General features: G+C 39.0%; 1 protein-coding gene across 3 annotated transcripts; it reads left to right on the top strand.

Annotated features, from left to right (window-relative positions):
* The first annotated feature begins 1,651 nt into the window (after nt 1-1,651).
* LOC106050156 (cadherin-99C-like) lies at nt 1,652-22,251 on the top strand. 3 transcript variants are annotated; one of them, XM_056019120.1, is made up of 10 exons: nt 1,652-1,797; nt 10,097-10,250; nt 14,973-15,044; nt 16,159-16,331; nt 16,913-17,002; nt 17,107-17,199; nt 17,474-17,578; nt 18,665-18,811; nt 20,512-20,694; nt 22,103-22,251. In XM_056019120.1, exons 2-8 carry the CDS (start codon nt 10,184-10,186, stop codon nt 18,767-18,769), a joined length of 705 nt encoding a protein of 234 aa, XP_055875095.1. In that variant the 5' UTR covers nt 1,652-1,797; nt 10,097-10,183; the 3' UTR covers nt 18,770-18,811; nt 20,512-20,694; nt 22,103-22,251. The 3 variants fall into 3 exon arrangements, with proteins under 3 accessions (XP_055875095.1, XP_055875094.1, XP_055875096.1); XM_056019119.1 differs by having other exon boundaries at nt 1,755-1,882; nt 22,103-22,250; XM_056019121.1 differs by lacking the exon at nt 1,652-1,797 and adding an exon at nt 9,822-9,978.

Here is a 22,251-nt window from a genome sequence, read left to right as displayed (position 1 = left end):
TTAGAATAGGTCTCCTCCGTTTGGGATTCCTCAACTCAAGAAAACATTAAGCAACTAGAACCAATACAAAATACATTTTATTAGAGTAACACCTTTAGTAAAATCCGTAAACTTAAGAGACACATTTAAAGTGTTTTTCTTTAACAAAGTTTTTGCTGTTTCTGAAGTATTTCATTCTGTCCAGAAAAGCTTGTAGATCTAGTACTTCATAGTTATCAGCTAATAGCAAATATCAATTCTAGAATTATTTTCTCGACAATATTTTGATCGGCTTGGAAAGTGAATCAGAGTTTCTCTTTCACAACTCTGGCAAAAAGCGACTTCTCAAAGGAAATTTATTTTTCTAACATCGAAAAAAATTGGTTAATTTTCCTTGTAACTGAAAATTAGGCTCATTTATGTGAAAAGTAACATTCACCATGAAATAATACCTCTGAAACAGATTTTCGTTAGCTCTGCGAAGTGAACATTCTTCACAAGACGAACCAACGAAGCTTGTTATGCAGTAGATTAGCTGCCTACTCACTCTCTACCTCCATTAGTAACAGGGCCGGATTGAAGTAGGGGGAGGCACCGGGACAGAATTTTTTGTTGAGGGCCCTACTCTTTTTGAAAACATGGAAAAAAAATTCCTACACTATGTTCAAATCTGTTTTGTGGTTCTGCGCTACGGTCAAGTCTGTTTTGTGGTCCTGTGCTATGTTTGAAATCTGTTTTTTTGGTACTGCGCTATGTTCAAATCTATTTTGTGGTCCAGCGCTATGTTCAGATCTGTTTCGTGGTCCTGCGCTATGTTCAAATCTGTTTTGTGGTCCTGCGCTATGGTCAAATCTGTTTTGTGGTCCTACGCTATGGTCAAATCTGTTTTGAGGTCCTGCGCTATGGTCAAATCTGTTTTGTGGTCCAGCACCATGGTCAAATCTGTTTTGTGGTCCTGCGCTATGTTCAGATCTATTTTGTGGTCCTGTGGGGAAGGGAGTATCTGAGAGGTCTCCGAGCTGCCTAAGGCTGTCAGCAAACATATGTCTGGGGCTTTCTGTACAGGTATCCAAGCGGCTTATGCATCAAACAAACAGCTTTTTAGGTTATAACGATATATTTCGTCAAGATGTCTGTCCCTTTAAGCTCCACATGTTTACACATGAAAAAAGAGAGAGAGAGAGAGAGAGAGAGAGGGAGAGAGAGAGAGAAAGGCAGAGAGAGAGAGAGAGAGAAAGAAAGGCAGAGAGAGAGAGAGAGTGAGATAAAGGGAGAAAGAAAGAGAGAGAGAGAAAATGAGAGATGGAGAGAGAGTAACAAAAAAGAGTAAGAGATACCGAGAGACTAAGATTTTAAAGAAATATTACTAAAAGACTGAAAGAGTTCAACAGAGATTTGTGACTGATTGAAGGTTGTAAAGGGTACAGTTAAGGAAGAGAGGGGAAAGAGAGATTGACAGAAAGAGAGAGAGAAAGTGGGAGAAAGGGGAAGATAGAAAGGAATAGACATACAACGAAAGAGAGACAGGGAGAGATAGATGGGATAGACAGAGATAAAGAGAAAGAGAGAGAGAGAGGGAGAGAGAAAAGTGACGCAGAGAGAAACAGACAGAAAGTGTGTGTGTGTGTGAGAGAGAGATAGAGAGAGAGAGAGAGAGACAGTGAGAGAGAGAGAGAGAGCATTATGATGTCTTAAAATTTAAAAGTTTGGGTACATAAAAGCAGATCTTCATGTTCAGGTCTTACATCTGATTGGCTGCAGCGATTCAAACACGTGACGTTTAAAGAAAGGAGACTTATACGCCTACATGCTGTTAAGGTAACTTTACTTTTTTTTATAGTTTACTTTTGTGTGTGTGAAACGGGTTTGGTCTACAACGGCTGCACTACTCTGTGTATAACAGGTGAGAACACTATTATCTTTTTTATCCTACATTACAGACTTTAAAAAATACATTAATCTATTCACATAGTCCTGTAATTCTCTGCATCATTACAAATAACAAGCTTTTTTTTTGTTTTTGTGTACTCAATCTAAAGTGACTCTCCCTAAACAACGGCCCGCGGGTTACATCCGACCTGTGACGCTACCCGACCGCTTACTAATTTCAATGCATATTGAATTATGAGATGCTGGATTCTATTGGACTTTCTTGTGGTGATATGGCTTGAGACAGTCAAGGTCCACTTTCAGACCTTGCCATCAATGGCGCGGATGGCGTGAAGGTCTGTGGCACACAGCTATGAGGGTGACATGTAGACAACGACTAACCGCCTTTCCTTTTCTCAAACGAATGTCAGGTAGCCATTAGCTACATCAATTGCGCGGATGATGTGAAGGTCTGTGGCACACAGCTGTGAGGGTGACATGTAGACAACGACCAACCGCCTTTCCTTTTCCTAAACGAATGTCAGGAAGCCATTAGAGTTTGGTGGAATCAGAGGCGCCCTTAAGATATCGAAACTAAAAATCCCCAAAATTAAAATCCCAGTCCCAATTTTTATCAAGATTTGAAACAGGGACCCCTCGGTCTGGAAGCTAGGCGCTTTACCAATCAGCCACTATTGAAAATATTATATGACTCCCCCCCCCCCTTCCCCTTTTTCAGTTCGAAACAAGTTGTGCACCGATGATCTGTTCCATTAGATTTCCTGAATTCTTTTGATTTTAGATCTGATTCAAACACTTACGGCAGAACTAGCCCCCTTCCCCTTTTTCAGTTCGAAACAAGTTGTGCACCGATGATCTGTTCCATTAGATTTCCTGAATTCTTTTGATTTTAGATCTGATTCAAACACTTACGGCAGAACTAGGAAAGTACGAAAAACATGCATATATGTAACCCTGCCAGACCAGGGCTACATATGTGCACGCTTTTCATATTTTCTATACAGTGGTTTACCCCTGCAGCAGTAAATCTTTGTTTTTGAGACTTAGAACTAGGAAAGAAAGGTATTTTTTTAAATAACAAAGCTTATATCAACTTACTCTGTCTGTCTGTCTGTCTAGTAAAAAGTCTGTATACGTCATTCCTCAAACACCCAATCTCTGATCAAGTTGAAACTTCACACAATTATTCATTGGCATAGACAAGACATGAATCAATAAAAAAAAGTAACTCATTAGTTAATCAATTACTGGTAATTAATTATTATGTTTGATATCAAATAAGGTAAATAACGCGTACATTATTGATAGATATAGTTTTAAGGGTGGAGTTCTTCCCTTTTAGATAAGCCTTTTTTTTATATTTTTTATATTTTGTTTGCTTTTTTTAATGTTTAAAATATCACTCTGTCCTTACTATGTGCTACAGTATGAAATAAGAAATGTGTCTATTATCCTTGTATTTTTGTGAGTATTTTAGAAGGTCGTTTTCTTTTTCTATACTACGGTTAAATATGTTATCTATTTTTGCTGCGTCATGATCAACCTTCTGGGTAGACTCTCAGATCCCACAAAAACAGCAAACAATGGAAACAGAATAGGAAGTTCTTAAAACCATACACATCTCTGAAAATGATATTCCGTCAATGGTGTCTTCTCGCAGATGTGGCAGAATGATTCCATGTAGAATATATAGAAAAGCGTGTTGCTATTTTGAATACTATTTTTAGGTCAATGTTAGTCAACAATCACAAAGAGGAGTGGCTCAACCAATGGGCTTCAGGAAACACAGGCAGAGCCATGTACAGAGAAATGACTACGCCTTTAACAAACTGGACAGTATTAACTTCTTAACAATTTACAATTTTCCAACTAAGAACAGGACACACACCACTATTAAATTACCACCTGAACAAAATAAACTCCACACAACTCCCCCTCTGCAGACACTGCGCCCACCCCTTTGAAATCGTAAACCATATTCTCTTTGAATGCCCCTCCCTAATCCACCTTAGGCCAGACCCTACTACCACTACAGCCCAACATAACCAACACCCTGTACGGCAGTGCTGAACAACTGAAGAAAACAGCACACTTTTTTTCCTTGGCACAGTCTGCAAAAGAGCTCACAGCTCAGCAGCAATAAAGCTGGCTAGAAGAAGAAGAATACTATTTTGGTACTAGACTATAACTCAAGTATGCAGCTGTTTCATTGAGAACTAATACTAATGCTAGTTTGGACTTTTTTTTTTTATATAAAGCACGGTGAAAGCATGTCTAAAAATTTTGTGGCTAAAATAATGACCTAAAGACTAAATTCAAGAAGGCCAAAATTATAAGCCACTAGTCAACCGGCGGCGTAGCATACGCCGCTATTTTGCAGGGCCGGTCTTAGGCCACTGCATCCTTAGAGACCGAAGGATCCGCACTTTCATGGGACCCGCGATAATTCAAGGTGTATAAATTATTAAATTAAACCATTTTATAACTTAAAACAGATTTCCCGCGCCCTCCTGTCGATTTACCAGGAGCTCCTGGAAATCTCCCGAAATTGCAAAATATACGAAAAAGTCGTTAAAATATACGGAAATATATAGAAACAAAATGTCATTTTGGGTTGTCATTCAATATGGAAAACGCCAATCTTACTCGCCATTAATAATAACGGCATTATGCATCAGCCGTAATTGTGTAATCAGGTGAAAGAAGCTTCTCGTGCCTCAAACTAATGAACAATTACTTGAGGTCAACAATTCTCAAAGATAAATGAAACGTTAATTCATGCTATTGAGCGGGATCTATGTAGGAAACATAATTATTATGATATACTGTATGACTTTGCTACACGCAAGGCTCGTAAAGTAATTCTGTACGTAGTAAAAAATGAATAAAATGCATAGACGAATTTATTTTCTAATACAAACTCTTAAATTTTAATTATTGTCGGCTTCCCTACCCAAACCTGGCCCCGCGAAATCCGTTTTGAATAGGGCCCCACAATGTTTAAGTCCGGCCCTTATATTTAGTGTTTGTAAAATGTTTGTTTGTAAAATGTTTAACATGTTTCGGATGTTCCTTCAGAGTTGAAGATAGTTTACTTTTTAGTCCAAAGCTCCCGAAAGACGAAGGGGGATGGGAGCGGGCAGCGTTTGACATACCATCGCGCAGCCATCCGAAGCGACGTGTGAATACCCACGTGTTCTCCCCCCCCCCCCTTTCTTGTTTTTTTTTTCGTGGGCTGACTATCCGCAGAAATAAGAGAGTGATCTTCCCATTTACTTCTCGTCTGACCTGATTAGGGAAGAAGAGAATTATATATAAAGATAGATGCGTAATCAAAATTATAGTAGAAAACATTATAGGTAATAAATGATGGTTTTCTTTTTAAGATGCCTATAGCATTATTAATGTTTTATCTGTACATAGGTAGAGTTGGTAGAGTATACCGTGTCTAGGTAACTAAACTATTATAGCTATCTATAAAGATAAAAAAAAAGAAAGATAAACATAGCACATAACACTTCATAGTCTCTCCTTCCCGGAGCAATGCCGGGTACAGAAGCTAGTCCATAAACGAGAAAAAGAGTTTAAAAAAAATTCGAGCACGCTACTTTTGTTGACAAGGTCAAAAGAACTGTCACATTTTCTAAGCAATCCGTACTTTTCATTTCACTTTCCATTTCTTCAGGGTAGATGTTTAGCTCAAATCAAATATTGAAATTTTTTTAAGGTGAATGGGGTGGGGGGGGGGGGGGGGTAAAGATAAAATGTAATGCAAATAGCAGACTGTCCTCGACGCTTTGAACTTCTTTATGCTATGACGAGTGTAAAATATGATATGTCTGATCTATAAACGCCCTTGTTCAAGTGTTTGTAGTTTCCACACACACAAAAAAAAAAGAAACAGGAGAGGGATTTGGGGGCATACAACGTTTTGAAAAAAAGAAGTTATGAAACAATCTTTAGAAATCTTCCGGCTAGGTTATTTCACTTTGACCAAACCCCAAAACAACAAAAGATTGATTCAGCCAAAGTTCAATCCAAAAAAAAAAAAAAAGTGGGGGATTTTAACAGCATCGAACAAATTCCCGCTCGGCCTACATTTCACATTTACCTTCCAGGCTATTTCTTTGTATGAATTCACGTTGGTAGGTGTGCTGAGTGTGTGTGTGTGTCATGGGCGTAGCCAGGATTTTCTTCGGGGGGGGGGGAGGGTTAGCCCCCTCCCCCCCCCCGCCCCCCTTGCGAAAAAAAATATTTGTATATATGTATGTATGTGTACATAATTTTTATTACATTCTGACCCTTCATTCTTTTGTAACACGTTTATTGTGCCCTAAAATAGGTTCTTCCTGTAGTTACTTGAAAAATTGTTGACTCCCAACCATTGCCAGCAAGAGGGTCTGGAGTAGCGCTAGGAGATCCCCCAGCGCGGGGCGGAGCCCCGCCGCCAAACACTATTTCTGGTATTGAATGCCAACAAAATGCATATTCTGAGGTATCTACAGTGCATTTTCCTGCAATTAAAAAGTCTTATTTAAAAAATTAATGTGCTAATCTTACTGACTTAGACCCTCCCGAGCCGTTCGGCGCATTTGCCGTCAAGCTATTTCCACAAAAATCTGTCACTGGTAATGTCTGAAGCCTCTTTCCACCTGCTCTGAGGACCTCCACGAATGTGTGGCGTCAAGTTGTACTAGGATGTCATCGCAACTCTTATTATGCGTAATTCATTTTGTCAATTTTTCAATTTTTCCACAAACCTCATGCGACGCTCTGTCATAATCTTACTAAGGAGTCGACTCCCAGTTCGGCATAGGAATTCCTTGATTTAGACCCGATCTTTATACCTGACTCCTAAAATCTGTCTTAGCCATCTTTGTTGAGCCACATTTAGTGTTTTTCAATTTCCGCAGATGACTATTCACTGCACTTTATTAATTTAGCCCCGTCACTGGTAGAAATGTGTACTGTTAAGGCTTCCGCGCGGTGTTGATTCTTGGAAATATATCTAGTGTAGATCTACGTCTGACTGGAAGTAATGCCAAACTCAAACTACTTCAGTAACACCGGCGAAAGGCCGAAACAATCAAATATGTAGTCGACGCTGATGTTGTTCTACAAATATATTTAATAATCAAGAAGGGAATCGTCCGATGTCAGCTATGTCCGTAAATCCGTATCTATTCTACTGCTCTACAAGATGCGTCTTCTTTTTAGCGTCACTTAGAGCGTTCTTGTTTTTTAACCAACTTTACGTCATCGTCGCTAAGTAAAACTTTACCCTATTCCCGAAACAAATAACTAATTCCTAATCATGTCATAACAGTACCCTCTCTTGAACACGCTCTTGGAATTAGGTGACTGTAGTTTGCTTTAGATTTTATATCGAAAAGGGAAGTTTATCGTCAAAATCATTTGTTGGGGGTTTTAAACTAAAAAATCTCAGGACTTTGTTGTTGTTTTTTTTTAATTCAAAGCCCCATTTAGCTACGATCATAACATTTGGTAACTGTAGTTTGCTTTAGAATAATATTGAAGATAGAGGGGGATTTAAACTCAAAACCATCTAGAGGAAAGGAGTTTAAACTCAAAACCCCCAATTGGCTTGGCTACGCTCAAATAGTTTTAGTGTGTAGCTTGCTTTTTGTATGTATTGAAGAGGTATTTTTTAGTATCTAACTCTTCTGAAGGGGGATTTAAACTCAAAACCCCTTTTGGCAACGCTCATAGCATTTTGAGTGCGTAATTTGCTTTTTTTTTTTACATTAAAGATGTATTTTTAGCTTCAAACCCCGCTGGCGGGGGTTTAAACTCAAAACCCCTTTGGCTACGCTCATAGATTTTAGAGTGTGTAAGTTGCTTTTTTTTAAAATTGAAGATATATTTTTTAGCTTCAAACTCCACTGGAGGGGAGTTAAAACTTAAAACTGAGTCAAAACCCATTTAACTACGCTCATAACATTTTGAGTGCATAATTTGCTTTTTTTTTTATATTGAACAAGGGGTTTATCGTAAATTTTGGAGGGGTTTTAAAATCAAAATCTTCCTTAACTGTGCTCTTGGAATTTGGGAATTGTCGTTTGTATTTTGTTTTGTTTTGTTTTATAGAAGAGGGGGATTTAACTACAAAAACTCCTGGTAGGGGTTTTAAACTTAAAACCCCACAGTAGGAAGTTTAAAACTCAAAACCCGCTGGTAGGGGTTTTAAACTTAAAACCCCTTAGACTGTGCTGGGGCAAGTGATGGTTTAGTATTAAAATCTCACCTAAAATAAACAAAATCAAAGCAAAAAATCAGTCACCAAAGTCAGTCTCCCCCCCCCCGGTGGGGGGGGGGGTTGAACCCCCAACACTCCCCCCTGACTGCGCCCATGGCGTGTGTGTGTTTTGTTCGCATGTAAAGTCTCTTAACTTAGTTCTTTTGACTCCCACTGGAGCTTAGGGCCGAAAAAGTTGGACTCCCATCGAACTATTCCCCTCAGTTGGGTCCATGTCTATCCTGCCACCTCAGTTTTTTAGTCTACCGATCTCCTGCCACCTCAGTTTTTTAGTCTACCGATCTCCTGCCACCTCAGTTTTTTATTCTACCGGTCTCCTGCCACCTCAGTTTTTTAGTCTACCGGTCTCCTGCCACCTCAGTTTTTTAGTCTACCGGTCTCCTGCCACCTCAGTTTTTTAGTCTACCGGTCTCCTGCCACCTCAGTTTTTTAGTCTACCTATCTCTTGCCACCTCAGTTTTTTAGTCTACCGATCTCCTCCATGTTGGCTTTGTATTCGCTGTATTTGCTGCATCATTCTTTACAAATAGAAAAACAAAACCTAACAAGAAATACTTAGAAAGACACAAAGCTCATTTCGTATTCCGTATGCTAGGAAAACTTTTTACAAATGCTCCTTCTTTCCAAGTGATACTAGTAGCTAGTGCATGGAGCGGGTTGTCTGAATCAGCCAGTAAAACCGACGACTTGGAACGATTTGGAAGTAACATCTGTAACCTATAAGATAAGATGATAAGATGATGTAGTTATATAAAGTTTGAGACTTACAGAAAACTGACACCACATGACTTTGAGTAATAGTATCTGAATGTTGAGTAATAATATCTGAAAGTTTAGTAATAGTATCTAAATGTTGAGTAATAGTATCTGAAAGTTGAGTAATAGTATCTGAAAGTTGAGTAATAGTATCTGAAAGTTGAGTAATAGTATCTGAAAGTTGAGTAATAGTATCTGAAAGTTGAGATCTTAAGAAGAAAATCTCTTTGTTAAAATACATTTTTAAAAACCATAAATGAAAAGCATGAATATATAGTTTTGAGATCTTCAAGTCAGGGTATTGTGCTACTTGAATTCTTCATATATCAGAATTCCCTGCCCTTTTCTTTTTAGTTTTGGGCGTGTTTATGTGCAACAATTGTAAAGACATAGTTTTATTCATGGTATAATGGTCGGGTAGACGCAAGGGGGGGTCGAATGCCCAGAGCAACGTGTAGACCCTTGAAAGAGTTTACGATAAAAGTCTTATGGGTTAGAAGTGTGGGGAATGAAAGAGAGCCTGTGAGGGCGAGGTAGGTTCACAATGTATTTTACTGCTCAGTAGAACATACAACTAGTCTTAAAACAGATAGAACTGGTGCATGCGGGGGTCTCGCCCTGTAAGGAGACAGGCAAACCCTACAGAAGGCTACCAGATACCTGGACCGTGCTGTAAGGGATTAATCCCAGCACGGAGCCTTAGTGCATGGAGGCTTACAAATGGTGCTGAAAAATGTTGGGATCAGCTGCGTCTCGGATTCTCCCAATGTGTGCTGTAAGTTGGAAGGGTAGCCAGCTCCTGATTTTTCCTCAGGTTTTACTCCCAAGACTTTTTCAATGTTTGGATATAGCCATAAGGTCCAAGAAGTTTGAGTTGAGTGTTTTTCTTCTTATAGGCGGGTAGCCAGCTAAGGCTTAAGAAACTATCCTGCTCGAAGCTTACTGATTGTTGACCTTTACTCCTAATCCTGTAGATGATAACAGTTCTGCTGGGCCCAATATCTGAGCCACAGGTCAGGTGTTGGGCAGGCTGCCAGAGATTATTCGAGAGGCATGTCATTGGAAGTATTTTAGAGGTAGTGAATCGCTTATATTCATTACCACTTCCAACAATAACAGGTTTATACTATAACACGCTCTCTGCTCTCACCTTATACCTTCTGGTCTCATATGTTTTTAACAATGTATTTTCAGTTTTAAAGTAGTGTACCTCTACAGCCAGCACTGAAACTCTACAGCCATCACTGTGACTGGTAATATCAACTGACCTTCATTTCAAAGATGTTTCTACTGGCCAGCATAACACTGTTGATCCTGAGAAGTACTACAGTGCTTTCACAAAGCAATGGTAATTTTTTTTATAAAACTAATTTGTCTGTCTGTCTGTCTGTCTGCCAGGACTCTTTTACACTTTTTTTTCTCCCACTTCCAATTCTTTGATCTAAACGAAACTTTTCACAATTATTCATTGTCAATGACAACACATGAATGAATCAAAAAAGTTAACCAATTAGTTAATTGATTATTGGTAATATAAGATAGAAAAAAGTCAATAAACTTTCCAGTATTGAGAGATATGACAGTAATTGAACGATTTTTCTTACTTTTAAAAAAAATATTTTGTTTTAGCTTGTTTAAACTGCCAACTCTCACATTTTAGTCTTGGTAAGAAATTCGAATGGTTTAATCTGACAACCTTTACACTGCCCTATCGAGTTGAAGCTTACCACAAACTCGAGCGTCGTGACGTCACATTTTGTTTAAATTTCAGAATTAATGGAAATAAATGCTTGACATTGTGTGAAAAGAAGTATCACATTTTCGGCCATTTTATCTTCTATTCAGTCGCATATTCAGAGTGGTCCAAAACCTTATGGGCAAAAGGTGGACACGCTTCTCAAAAACAGTTTCACGACTTTCTAGATCACCATGAGGTTTTATATAAATCGCTGGGAAAAGAATTAACAGCTCGTTAGCAATGCTGGGATATCTTTAGTTTGACAGTTATAGTATTTCAAGGTCTAAAAAGAAATTAATTTAAATTTATATTTTTCTTGCACAGACCATACGTCTTAGGGTACTACCAAATGTAGGCCTTTTTAATTCAAGAGTTTGATATATTAATATACAGGAACATTTTGCGCATCGCCTTTTAACTTATTTTGAAGTCTAGATCTTAAAGCTTCTCGTTAGAATATTGTTATAACCCTGCCCTGCACACAGCAATCCAAGCTATTGCAGAAGGTGCGCACTGTTAGAGACTGGACTGAGAAGGTGCACACTGTTAGAGACTGGACTGAGAAGGTGCACACTGTTAGAGACTGGACTGAGAAGGTGCACACTGTTAGAGACTAGACTGAGAAGGTGCACTGTTAGAGACTGGACTGAGAAGGTGCACACTGTTAGAGACTGGACTGAGAAGGTGCGCACTGTTAGAAACTGGACTGAGAAGGTGCGCACTGTTAGAGACTGGACTGAGAAGGTGCGCACTGTTAGAGACTAGACTGAGAAGGTGCACACTGTTAGAGACTGGACTGAGAAGGTGCACACTGTTAGAGACTGGACTGAGAAGGTGCGCACTGTTAGAGACTGGACTGAGAAGGTGCACACTGTTAGAGACTGGACTGAGAAGGTGCACACTGTTAGAGACTGGACTGAGAAGGTGCACACTGTTAGAGACTTGACTGAGAAGGTGGGCACTGTTAGAGACTAGACTGAGAAGGTGCACACTATTAGAGACTGGACTGAGAAGGTGCGCCCTGTTAGAGACTAGACTGAGAAGGTGCGCACTATTAGAGACTGGACTGAGAAGGTGCGCACTGTTAGAGACTAGATTGAGAAGGTGCGCACTGTTAGAGACTGGACTGAGAAGGTGCACACTGTTAGAGACTTGACTGAGAAGGTGCACACTGTTAGAGACATGACTGAGAAGGTGCGCACTGTTAGAGACTGGACTGAGAAGGTGCGCACTATTAGAGATTGGACTGAGAAGGTGCGCACTATTAAAGACTGGACTGAGAAAGTGCGCACTGCTAGAGACTAGACTGAGAAGGTGCGCACTGTTATAGACTAGACTGAGAAAGTGCGCACTGCTAGAGACTAGACTGAGAAGGTGCACACTGTTAGAGACTGGACTGAGAAGGTGCACACTGTTAGAGACTGGACTGAGAAGGTGCGCACTATTAGAGACTGGACTGAGAAGGTGCGCACTGTTAGAGACTGGACTGAGAAGGTGCACACTGTTAGAGACTGGACTGAGAAGGTGCACACTGTTAGAGACTTGACTGAGAAGGTGCGCCCTGTTAGAGACTACTAGACTGAGAAGGTGCACACTATTAGAGACTGGACTGAGAAGGTGCGCGCTGTTAGAGACTAGAGTGAGAAGGATGTTGACATTAGGGAGAAGAGAACAGTGTTCCGACCCAGTCTAGAACTTATGAATAGGCTGTGCTCAATTCAGACGTTGTTCTCTGTAGTGGTGATGTCCCGTGGATAAACATCTATAGCGTTGAGTTGCCTCCCTTAAGTAGCCACACTATTCTAAAGTCGAGTACATTTATTCATTCGACTATAAATGTTTTTTTTTCTTAAGGGTTGGGGGTGGGGGTGAGGAAGTCGAAAATGTGGCCGGGGTAAAAAAAAGTTCCGAACTTTCTTTAATTTTTAAGAGCAAAACAATCCCTCCAAAGTTGTACAAAGTAGATATCGATTTTTGTAAAAAAAAGTTTTTTTTGTTTGTTTTTACTTTTCTCCTTTATAGATCTAGATCTTTTTTTTTTTTTTGTTTGAGTGTTTATTGTATTGCCGGTTAGTTCAGTTGTTTAAACCGTCGTGCTAATAACACAAATGGCAAAGGTTTGATTCCCACACTAGCCAATTTCTTTTTTTTTTTTAAATTTTCAATGACAAATAAAATATGCATGTCAATATTTGAACACAAACTAGGAATAGATATTTGCTTTTTTTTAAATATTACTTTTTAAAATCGTTTTGTTGTCCTTAAAAATGATAAAACAAATTACAAAAAAAAAATATTATTTGTTCTCTTGGTATCCTTGGACGCTTGGGTCAGAAGCGAGGCCAAAGACCAAGCACACCGGGAAAACTCTCCCATATTTCTTCTCTGCACCACATTAGCCGTGCAAGCGTCCGCCATAAAACGGCCCTTAGAGGAACGGCGTGTAGATAATGACATGATTCTCTAACGACCATTTTCAATAGAGCGCCACGCTGAGGCTGAGAAACATTGCCCGGGCCATCAGATAAATGAAAATATGATTGGCCTTGGCCTGGATGTGGACGTGTTGGATCGTGGACGTGTTGGATGTGGACGTGTTGGATCGTAGACGTGTTGGATGTGGACGTGTTGGATCGTGGAGGTGTTGGATGTGGACGTGTTGGATCGTGGAGGTGTTGGATGTGGAGGTGTTGGATCGTGGAGGTGTTGGATCGTGGAGGTTTTGGATGTGGACGTGTTGGATCTTGGACGTGTTGGATCGTGGAGGTGTTGGATCGTGGAGGTGTTGGATCGTGGAGGTGTTGGATGTGGACGTGTTGGATCGTGGAGGTGTTGGATCGTGGAGGTGTTGGATGTGGACGTGTTGGATCGTGGAGGTGTTGGATCGTGGAGGTGTTGGATGTGGACGTGTTGGATCGTGGAGGTGTTGGATCGTGGAGGTGTTGGATCGTGGAGGTGTTGGATCGTGGAGGTGTTGGATCGTGGAGGTTTTGGATGTGGACGTGTTGGATCTTGGACGTGTTGGATCGTGGAGGTGTTGGATCGTGGAGGTGTTGGATCGTGGAGGTTTTGGATGTGGACGTGTTGGATCTTGGACGTGTTGGATCGTGGAGGTGTTGGATCGTGGAGGTGTTGGATCGTGGAGGTGTTGGATGTGGACGTGTTGGATCGTGGAGGTGTTGGATCGTGGAGGTGTTGGATGTGGACGTGTTGGATCGTGGAGGTGTTGGATCGTGGAGGTGTTGGATGTGGACGTGTTGGATCGTGGAGGTGTTGGATCGTGGAGGTGTTGGATCGTGGAGGTGTTGGATCGTGGAGGTGTTGGATCGTGGAGGTTTTGGATGTGGACGTGTTGGATCTTGGACGTGTTGGATCGTGGAGGTGTTGGATCGTGGAGGTGTTGGATCGTGGAGGTGTTGGATGTGGACGTGTTGGATCGTGGAGGTTTTGGATGTGGACGTGCTGGATCGTGGAGGTGTTGGATCGTGGAGGTGTTGGATGTGGACGTGTTGGATCGTGGAGGTGTTGGATCGTGGAGGTGTTGGATCGTGGAGGTGTTGGATCGTGGACGTGTTGGATCGTGGAGGTGTTGGATCGTGGACGTGTTGGATCGTGGAGGTGTTGGATCGTGGAGGTGTTGGATCGTGGAGGTGTTGGATCGTGGAGGTGTTGGATCGTGGAGATGTTGGATCGTGGAGGTGTTGGATCGTGGAGGTGTTGGATCGTGGAGGTGTTGGATCGTGGAGATGTTGGATCGTGGACGGGCTGGATCGTGGACTAGCTGGATCGTGGAGGTGTTGGATCGTGGAGGTGTTGGATCGTGGACGGGCTGGATCGTGGAGGTGTTGGATCGTGGAGGTGTTGGATCGTGGACGGGCTGGATCGTGGAGGGGATGGTTAAGTAGTTTAGCACTCAGGTTTTTGGTCCTGGGTGTTTATTCCTAATTTGAATTCTGGACCAAAGTTCCTGAGTTTACTAAACTCTACACGGGTACTTGGCTTCAGCAAAAGAATCAACTTTAAAAAAAAAAAAAAAGCATTGTGGACATTATCTAACACATTCATAAAATATAACATACACTAACAGAACTTCTTGCCACCTAGGTAACAGAAGCGGCCTTATCAATGTGAGGGGCCCTGGCCGAGTGCCTTAACAGGGCCTTCTAAAATTTGTACAATGAACAGAAGGCGACAAAAGTTTCTCTGTATACCTGGTTGCCCCACTCGCCACCCAAAAACGCCGCAATTGCGCCAAACTTTTTTTTTGTTGTATTGTGTTTATCTTTTATAAATATGTATGTATTTATATTATTCTGTCTAATATATCTTCAGCCTGTGGTACAGAATCAACTATAGTGGTGAGATTTCCAGAGTCCTTGTCATCCCAGGCGACACCCTTTTCTGGTAATCAAACATTTAAACCTTTAATGTAAAATAAATAAATAAATAAAACAACTCGTTTGTTAGTAGAGTCTATCAGACAATATCAGCCCTCCTAGTCCTTGACTAGAAAACGTGAAAAGAATCCAGGCGTATCTGTGTCGTCCCTCAATGAACACTTTGTGTTGTGTCGGTTCTATTAAATGTTGCTATTGTTTTTAATGGAAAAAAAATAGAATCCTTGTAATCACAACAAATTTAAATAAGGATAAAAAAAAACCCTGTATCTTTGTTAAATGCAAGTATAACGATGGGGGAAGGGGAAAGGCAAGAAAGGGAAGAGAGGCAGAACTGAATGAGGACGTATTATTCAGGCCAGATGCGGCTCCCCCCCTCCCCACCCAAGAGTAAGGGTTCTCAAATTTTGTGAAAAGGGAAGCACAATTCTTAAAAGTCGAATTCATGTCAAGGCTTTTATTATTATTTTTATTATTTGTTTACATTTCTACTTTCTTACATTCGTTGAAAAGCTGGACTATACACTATACACTGTACACTGTACACTATACACTGTACACTATACACTGTACGCTATACACTAGTAGCCAGAGAGTTCAAAACGAAAGATAAGTACATCCAGTGGCGTAGCCAGCTACCTGTGGCTCCGGTTCAAGAACATAACGGTGGGCCCCCTCCTGTAACTGTAGGGCCCTTTCTGTAACCTTCTAAATTACATGGCTAATCAGTACTTTTTTCTGTCCACCGGATACGCCTAATAGTTGGCTATTTATAGTTATTTGCAATGGATGAAAATCTCCTATATGCACATACATACGGAAAGAAAAGGTGAGGGATAGAGGCGATGTTTGAAAATACACTGCATGAAAGGGTTCAACGATCAATTGATAGACAACGATTAGAGACAAGACTTGGTGCTTGAGGTGTGGCTTGCCCAGAGCTCAACTAACCAATTCGACGTCCGAAAGAACGTGACCAGATGATAACGGAATCAGCTCATCACGTGACACTAATTACAGCGCTAACAATACAATTAACATAATAGGCCCCGCCCGACACTCAAGACAGGTAATGATGATAATATGAACACTTGTCTGTAGGTGCATGTTCTGTTTTGCAGTTGACTTCATCCAGACCTTGTTGAATGGACAACCCGCTAACGTGGTTGTTAATTCCGAACCTAACGATAGATTTACAACGCAGTTTTATCCATTCAATGATTACTTCACCATCAGCTACAATACTATAGTGAAGGCGATGCAGATTAGAATGATCAAAGGGATCGACCGAGATGTGAGTTGTTTTTTTGATTTTACAACAATGTATACAATATTATAAAATACATAGAGGACAGTAATTATAAGGAATATTATTTATATGTACTATTCAACTTGAGTGCGATACATCCTTTTTATTTAAAAAAAAAAGCTTATATCGAACAAAGAAAAGAAAGTGTACTAGACTGAAGTGGTGGCATAAGCTGAATTAGTCTCCTTTATCGTTGGACTTTTTAAAAATAAACCTTTTTTTATATTTAAATTTTTCTTATTTCTGATTATCTGTATTAATCCCCTTACATATGGCCGCCTCTATGATAAGATCATATATTGATTAGAATGGTAACATAACGATACAAAATTGAATATTTTGAATGTTTATTTTACTATATTAGTTAATTATTAAGTAGGAATTTTTTTTATTACTTGTTTAAAATTATTTTTGAAAAGTCCTTTATATTAAATAGATACATTTTTAAAAGACAACTTCCATGAGCCAATTAAGTATATGTTAGATAGAGTGTTGGCTTGTTTAATAGCATTCAGAAATATATAGTTCTTACAGAAGAATCTGACCTTATATTTTACATTGTGTAGGGCACTACCTCTTCTACAGAAGACGATGTCAATATTCTCCAATACCAATTGGTTTGTTATCCAGATGTCAGCTCCGTCGCTTCTAATTCAGTAAGTCATAATCGTTCTTCCATTGGTACAGAAATGATCAGACCACAGTCTACCAAACACTCAATTCTGATTTTACACATTCATTTTTAATTATTTTATCTCAGGCAATTTTTAAAGTATTAAAGATTCAAATAGTTGATGTGAATGACAACGCACCAATATTTATCAATGCTCCGTACTCTATATCAGTTAATGAGGTAAGTGTAAACATTGCATTTAAAAAGGTCGCCAGTGTTGACTCTTTCACACATTGATTACCACACTAGCCGCACTTTAAAGCTTTATATGATCAAAGTTATTTTAAAAGTTCAATGTTTCTTCATAAAGATAGTAAGTTTTTCTATTCTTCATAATTTAGCCTTTGATAAAGTAATCATAGTTTTGTTCTTATGTTATACAAAAGACCGAAAGTTACAAGTTTTCATAAAATTGTAGTTTTTATATCTGCTTTTTTTTTCTTTTTTTTTTTAGCTCACACCCGTAGGAATGACTGTGTTTCGAGGAATCAGCGCCACTGACCTAGATGAAGGTCCCAATAAGCAAATCTTTTACAGCCTAAGTGTTGGCACATCCCAGGTGATTAGCTGTTTTTATAGGATTCTAGTATAAGCTATGTAAAGGGCGAGTGGTGAATGTAGCTGGAGGTATCGAGCTCCAGGCTACGAGTGGTGTTTTCATTCATAACTGTAGCACATTTCCCGAGTTCACGTAACTATACTTATGATTCCAAGTGGAGCATAGGGCCGCAACAGAATATTGAACATCTTAGTTTTGTTTTATGTGGTCTGTCTGTCCGCCCGTCCCGTTTAAATCTCGCATAATAGAAAAGATAGTGAAAATACGACATCATGATATTTTAGACGATCTCCTCCGAGTTTGTTAGCTCTCTCAGCTTTTCTCTTCCCCCAGAGGTTCGAACCAGAGCCAGCTTTGCAAACTTTTCTTATGTTCTTCCCAGTGGCCATTGCAGCCTTTTTCCCTTTGTTCATTGACTGCGGGGTAGTAGTGTTTGCTGGGTTGTTCTTTATTCATGCTGTTACGAAACTGGTAACTTAATATTGATTTGTATTGGTCCTATACAACTTTGTCCGAAGTAAATGTAAAGGACCTCTATGTCACTAGACTTCATTTGGTTTACAAATGAAAGTTTAGAATAAAGTTAATTCAAACCATAACAGTCTGTAGGGCGGTAGGCGTAGAATGACTGAAGACAGAAAATACCAGAACTTCATCCCGAAGCTGGTGTACTGCCATTCGTCTACGTCACACCACATAGGTTCAAATCCAAGTGATAGTTTACAATGCTCGACCATATCTTTACGCAGTAGCTGAGTGGTAAAGCGCTTGGCTTCCGAACCGAGGGATCCCGGGTTCGAATCCTTATGAAGACTGTTTTTTTTTAAATTTCGGGAACTTGAGGGCACCTCCGAGTCCACCAGCCCTAATGGGTTCCTGACGTTAGTTGGGTAAAAGTAAAGGCAGTTGGTCGTTGTGCTGTCTACAGGACACCTTCGTTAACCGTGTGTCGCTGAAACAGATGACCTTTGCATCATTTGCCCTGTGGATCGCAAGGTCAGAAAAAAAAGGGGGGCATGTCAATACTGAGTGAAATGATCTTGACTTAGACTAGAATCACTTTTTTTTTGTTGTTGTTTTTTTCAGTTTAACTTTAACGGGACAGCTTACTTCAATCTTCCATCAGAACAAGATGGTATTCTGGCTGTGTTGAATGCGATAGATTTTGAAAGCATGTATAGAGTAACTTGAGATGCTTCACTGACTTACTTCAACCTAACTATTACTGCTAGAGTAAGTAGGACCATATCCATATCTCCTGTAAGTGTAAACCGCATTCACTACAGCTTCATAAAAGTAATTGATTGAATGATTGAATGCGTTTACACAAACTTGAGGATGCATTTATTTAATTCAATAGATTTTAAAAGATTGTACAGTCTAACCCAGCGGTTCTCAACCTTTTTAGCTCCGCGACCCGCTAATACAATTTTTCAAGAGGCGGTGACCCATAAATTTTCATTCGTAAGCTTAGGTAAATGTGATTTAGCTAATGTTATAAAATCTTTATCAAACTGCAGATCACTGATGTTACTTCCATTGTTAGAGTCTGAACCTAGCAAGAGCTTTAGTTTGTGTCAAATAGATTTACGCTTCAATTACAAAATAAATGTATCTCTTATCATTTTCATTTATTTACTTTTTTATTGCGTGCTTATAATATTGTTGCACATTATAATTATAATCATGTTGCACAGGGGCGGACTGGATGTCCAAATTTGCCCAGGAATTCCTATACAGTACGGCCCATAAATTGTATATCATATGATGGGCCTCCAATTATAGGCCTATCAGTTCTCAAAATCATTATATTTTTTTTTAATGTATCGATAACTGTATGCATGCATTTATTTATAAGAAGTAAAGGCCTTATGTTGCTTTTTAATCGCTATATTTGTAGGCCCTAAAAAGATGAAGCCTACTAATAGCACTGACTACGGATGTAGGCTATTACATTATTTTTGAAAATGTGTTAGATTAATTTAGCATTACACTGTAGTCTGTAAAAGATGTTTTTTAACATGACGCTTATATAGCCCGTTATATATGAGAATATAAAACTTTTAACAATTTAATGCATGCCATTATGGCATTCATGAGACCCTTTAGGTGGCCCTACCGGCCCATTTGAGTACCGGCCCACCGGGCATTTGCCCAAATGCCCATATAGTCAGTCCGCCCCTGATGTTGCATACATAAATGAAAATTTTTAAAATTATGCTTAGCTTGGAAAACCGAATGTCTTTGACACAGTAAACTTAAGCTAGACAATTGTTGCGATAGTATTTTCAAACACACCAAAGTTAGTGCAAAGGTTGAGCTTGTTTTTATTTCACTAGATTAGGAATTCACATCATCTGCATCAAGTTTATTTCTGAATTTAGGCTTGATAACTAACAGGCAGAAAAAAACATGTTTCACAAAGATATTTTGCTGGATATGGAAGAGGATGTCGCGAAAAAAATCTGAAATATAATAGAATGACTGCAAACAATAGACACATACATACATACAAACATAGATACAAACATAGATACATACATAATACATAGATACATAGATACATAGATACATAGATACATAGATACATACATAGATACATACATACATACATACATACATACATACATACATACATACATATATACATACGCCTTACTTTCTGCTTTATATTATAAAGATAGAGCTAGAGTTTTCATATATTGAAGAACTTATTTGCTAAAGATTATCCAAACATTTAGAACAAATATCTCAAATAGCCGAGTGCAATACAAATTGAAACTCCATATATAATAACAGAACAATAGCTCAATATAACTGTCTTCAATGGAACCAATCTAGATATAGCTATATTCAATATAATCAATTTCTTATGACCACGAATGTATGGCTATAACAGAATTTTAATTTAAAATCTTTATGTATCTCCTTAGGACAATGCCAGCCCACCATCAGCTCAGAAATCCACCCAAACATCAATTAAAATACTTATTACAGACAGCGATGATCAAGGTCCAGAATTCGTGTATCCTAGTTGTATCCAAAACAAATGGTCCAACAGCAACTCCTGTGTTAGGGCCAAGTATTCCACTTCAATCACTTCGGGCATTGCCTCGGTGAGATGATACAATTTACCAATCAAAGATTGTGTTTTTTTGTTTTTGTTTGTTTTTGTTCTTTGATTTCTTTGAAGAGTTCCTACTTTCCCTACAGATGAAAGGAAGGTGAGAAATCATAAGTCAAAAACTCAAGCCAAAAATTGAATACTTCTAAATTATTTCTGGCTAAAATTTCAAACATAGGCGTAAGGCCGGATAGCTCAATTTATATAGGGTCGCGCTGATAACGCGAAAGTAGTGGATTCGATCCCCTATACTGGTCAGATTTTCTTTTCTATTTATTTTTCAATGACAAATAAAATATGAAATGTTGAGTTTATTATTTGAGCATAAAGAAGCGTCAGTAAGTGTAGTGAATAATTGAAAAGAATAATAGCACCAACTTTCTCAAGTAACTCAGAAGATGAATGGACGTCGGAGATTTCAGAGCAGTTGATGATTGTCTTCAAAACAGAAGTAGACTTGTAGACGGAACGAAGACAAAGACACTTTCTAGCTGGAGAAAATTTCCAATGGAATGATCTAACTTTTACTGTTACACAGTGCCGGACTTAACCAATGTGGGGTCCAATGCGAAACGGTTTGCGCGGGGCCTAGTTTGGGTAGGGATAATGTGAAAATTAAGAGTTTGTATTAGAAAATAAATTCGTTTTTGCATTTTATTCCTTCGTTACTACATACAGAATTACTTTACGAGCCTTGGTTATAGCGAAGTCATACAGTATATCAGTTTTATTTCCTACATAGATCACGCTCAATAGCATTAATTACCAAATGTTTCAATCTATCTTTGAGAATTGTTGACCTCAAGTAATTCTTCATAAGTTTGAGGCGCGAGAAGCTTCTTTCAGCAGATTCCACAATTACGGGTATTGTAGAATCCCATTTTTGTATCTCGAGTAGGATTGGAGTTTTCCATATTGAATGAAATCCCAAAATGACAATTTTGTCTATATTTCAGGAGATTTTTATGAGTTTTCAAAGATTTTAATAATTTCCGGAGATTTCCATGACTTTTTCGTATATTTTGCAATTTCAGGTGATTTCCAGGAGCTACTGGTAAATCAGTAGGCCGCGGGAAATCTGTTATAAGTTATAGAATGGTTTTATTTTAATAATTTACACCTAGAATTAGCGCGGGGCCCACTGCGGTCGCATAGGTTGCAGTGGCCTAAGGCCGGCCTTGTTGTTACATGCAAAGTTTTTCACCTATTGACATACCAGTAAGACCATGACAAAAAGAGAAGCTGATAATTTTTTTTTTAACTTCTTCTGGTTTCGATGTGGTATTTTTTATTTGTTTAATTGTCTAATTTGTTTAAGAGTTTCTCAAGTTATATAGATCATGTTGTTAATACATAATAAGGAACAAAAATTGCTTATAATTTCTGTTTTATTATTACAGCTGATAAACCCTTTAGATTTAATGCCTGAACCACGTGACGTAACCAATTCAACAGCCAAAGTGACGATTTTGATGCAGGATAAGGATAATTTAAACTCAAGTCTCATTTGTAGGATAATTAGAAGTAAGAATACTTAATGTGGGATAAT

This window comes from Biomphalaria glabrata, chromosome 2, assembly GCF_947242115.1.
Source record: "Biomphalaria glabrata chromosome 2, xgBioGlab47.1, whole genome shotgun sequence".
NCBI lineage: Eukaryota > Metazoa > Mollusca > Gastropoda > Planorbidae > Biomphalaria > Biomphalaria glabrata.
Note: the sequence above shows the minus strand (reverse complement) of the source record. Positions and strands in the feature narration are given on the sequence as shown.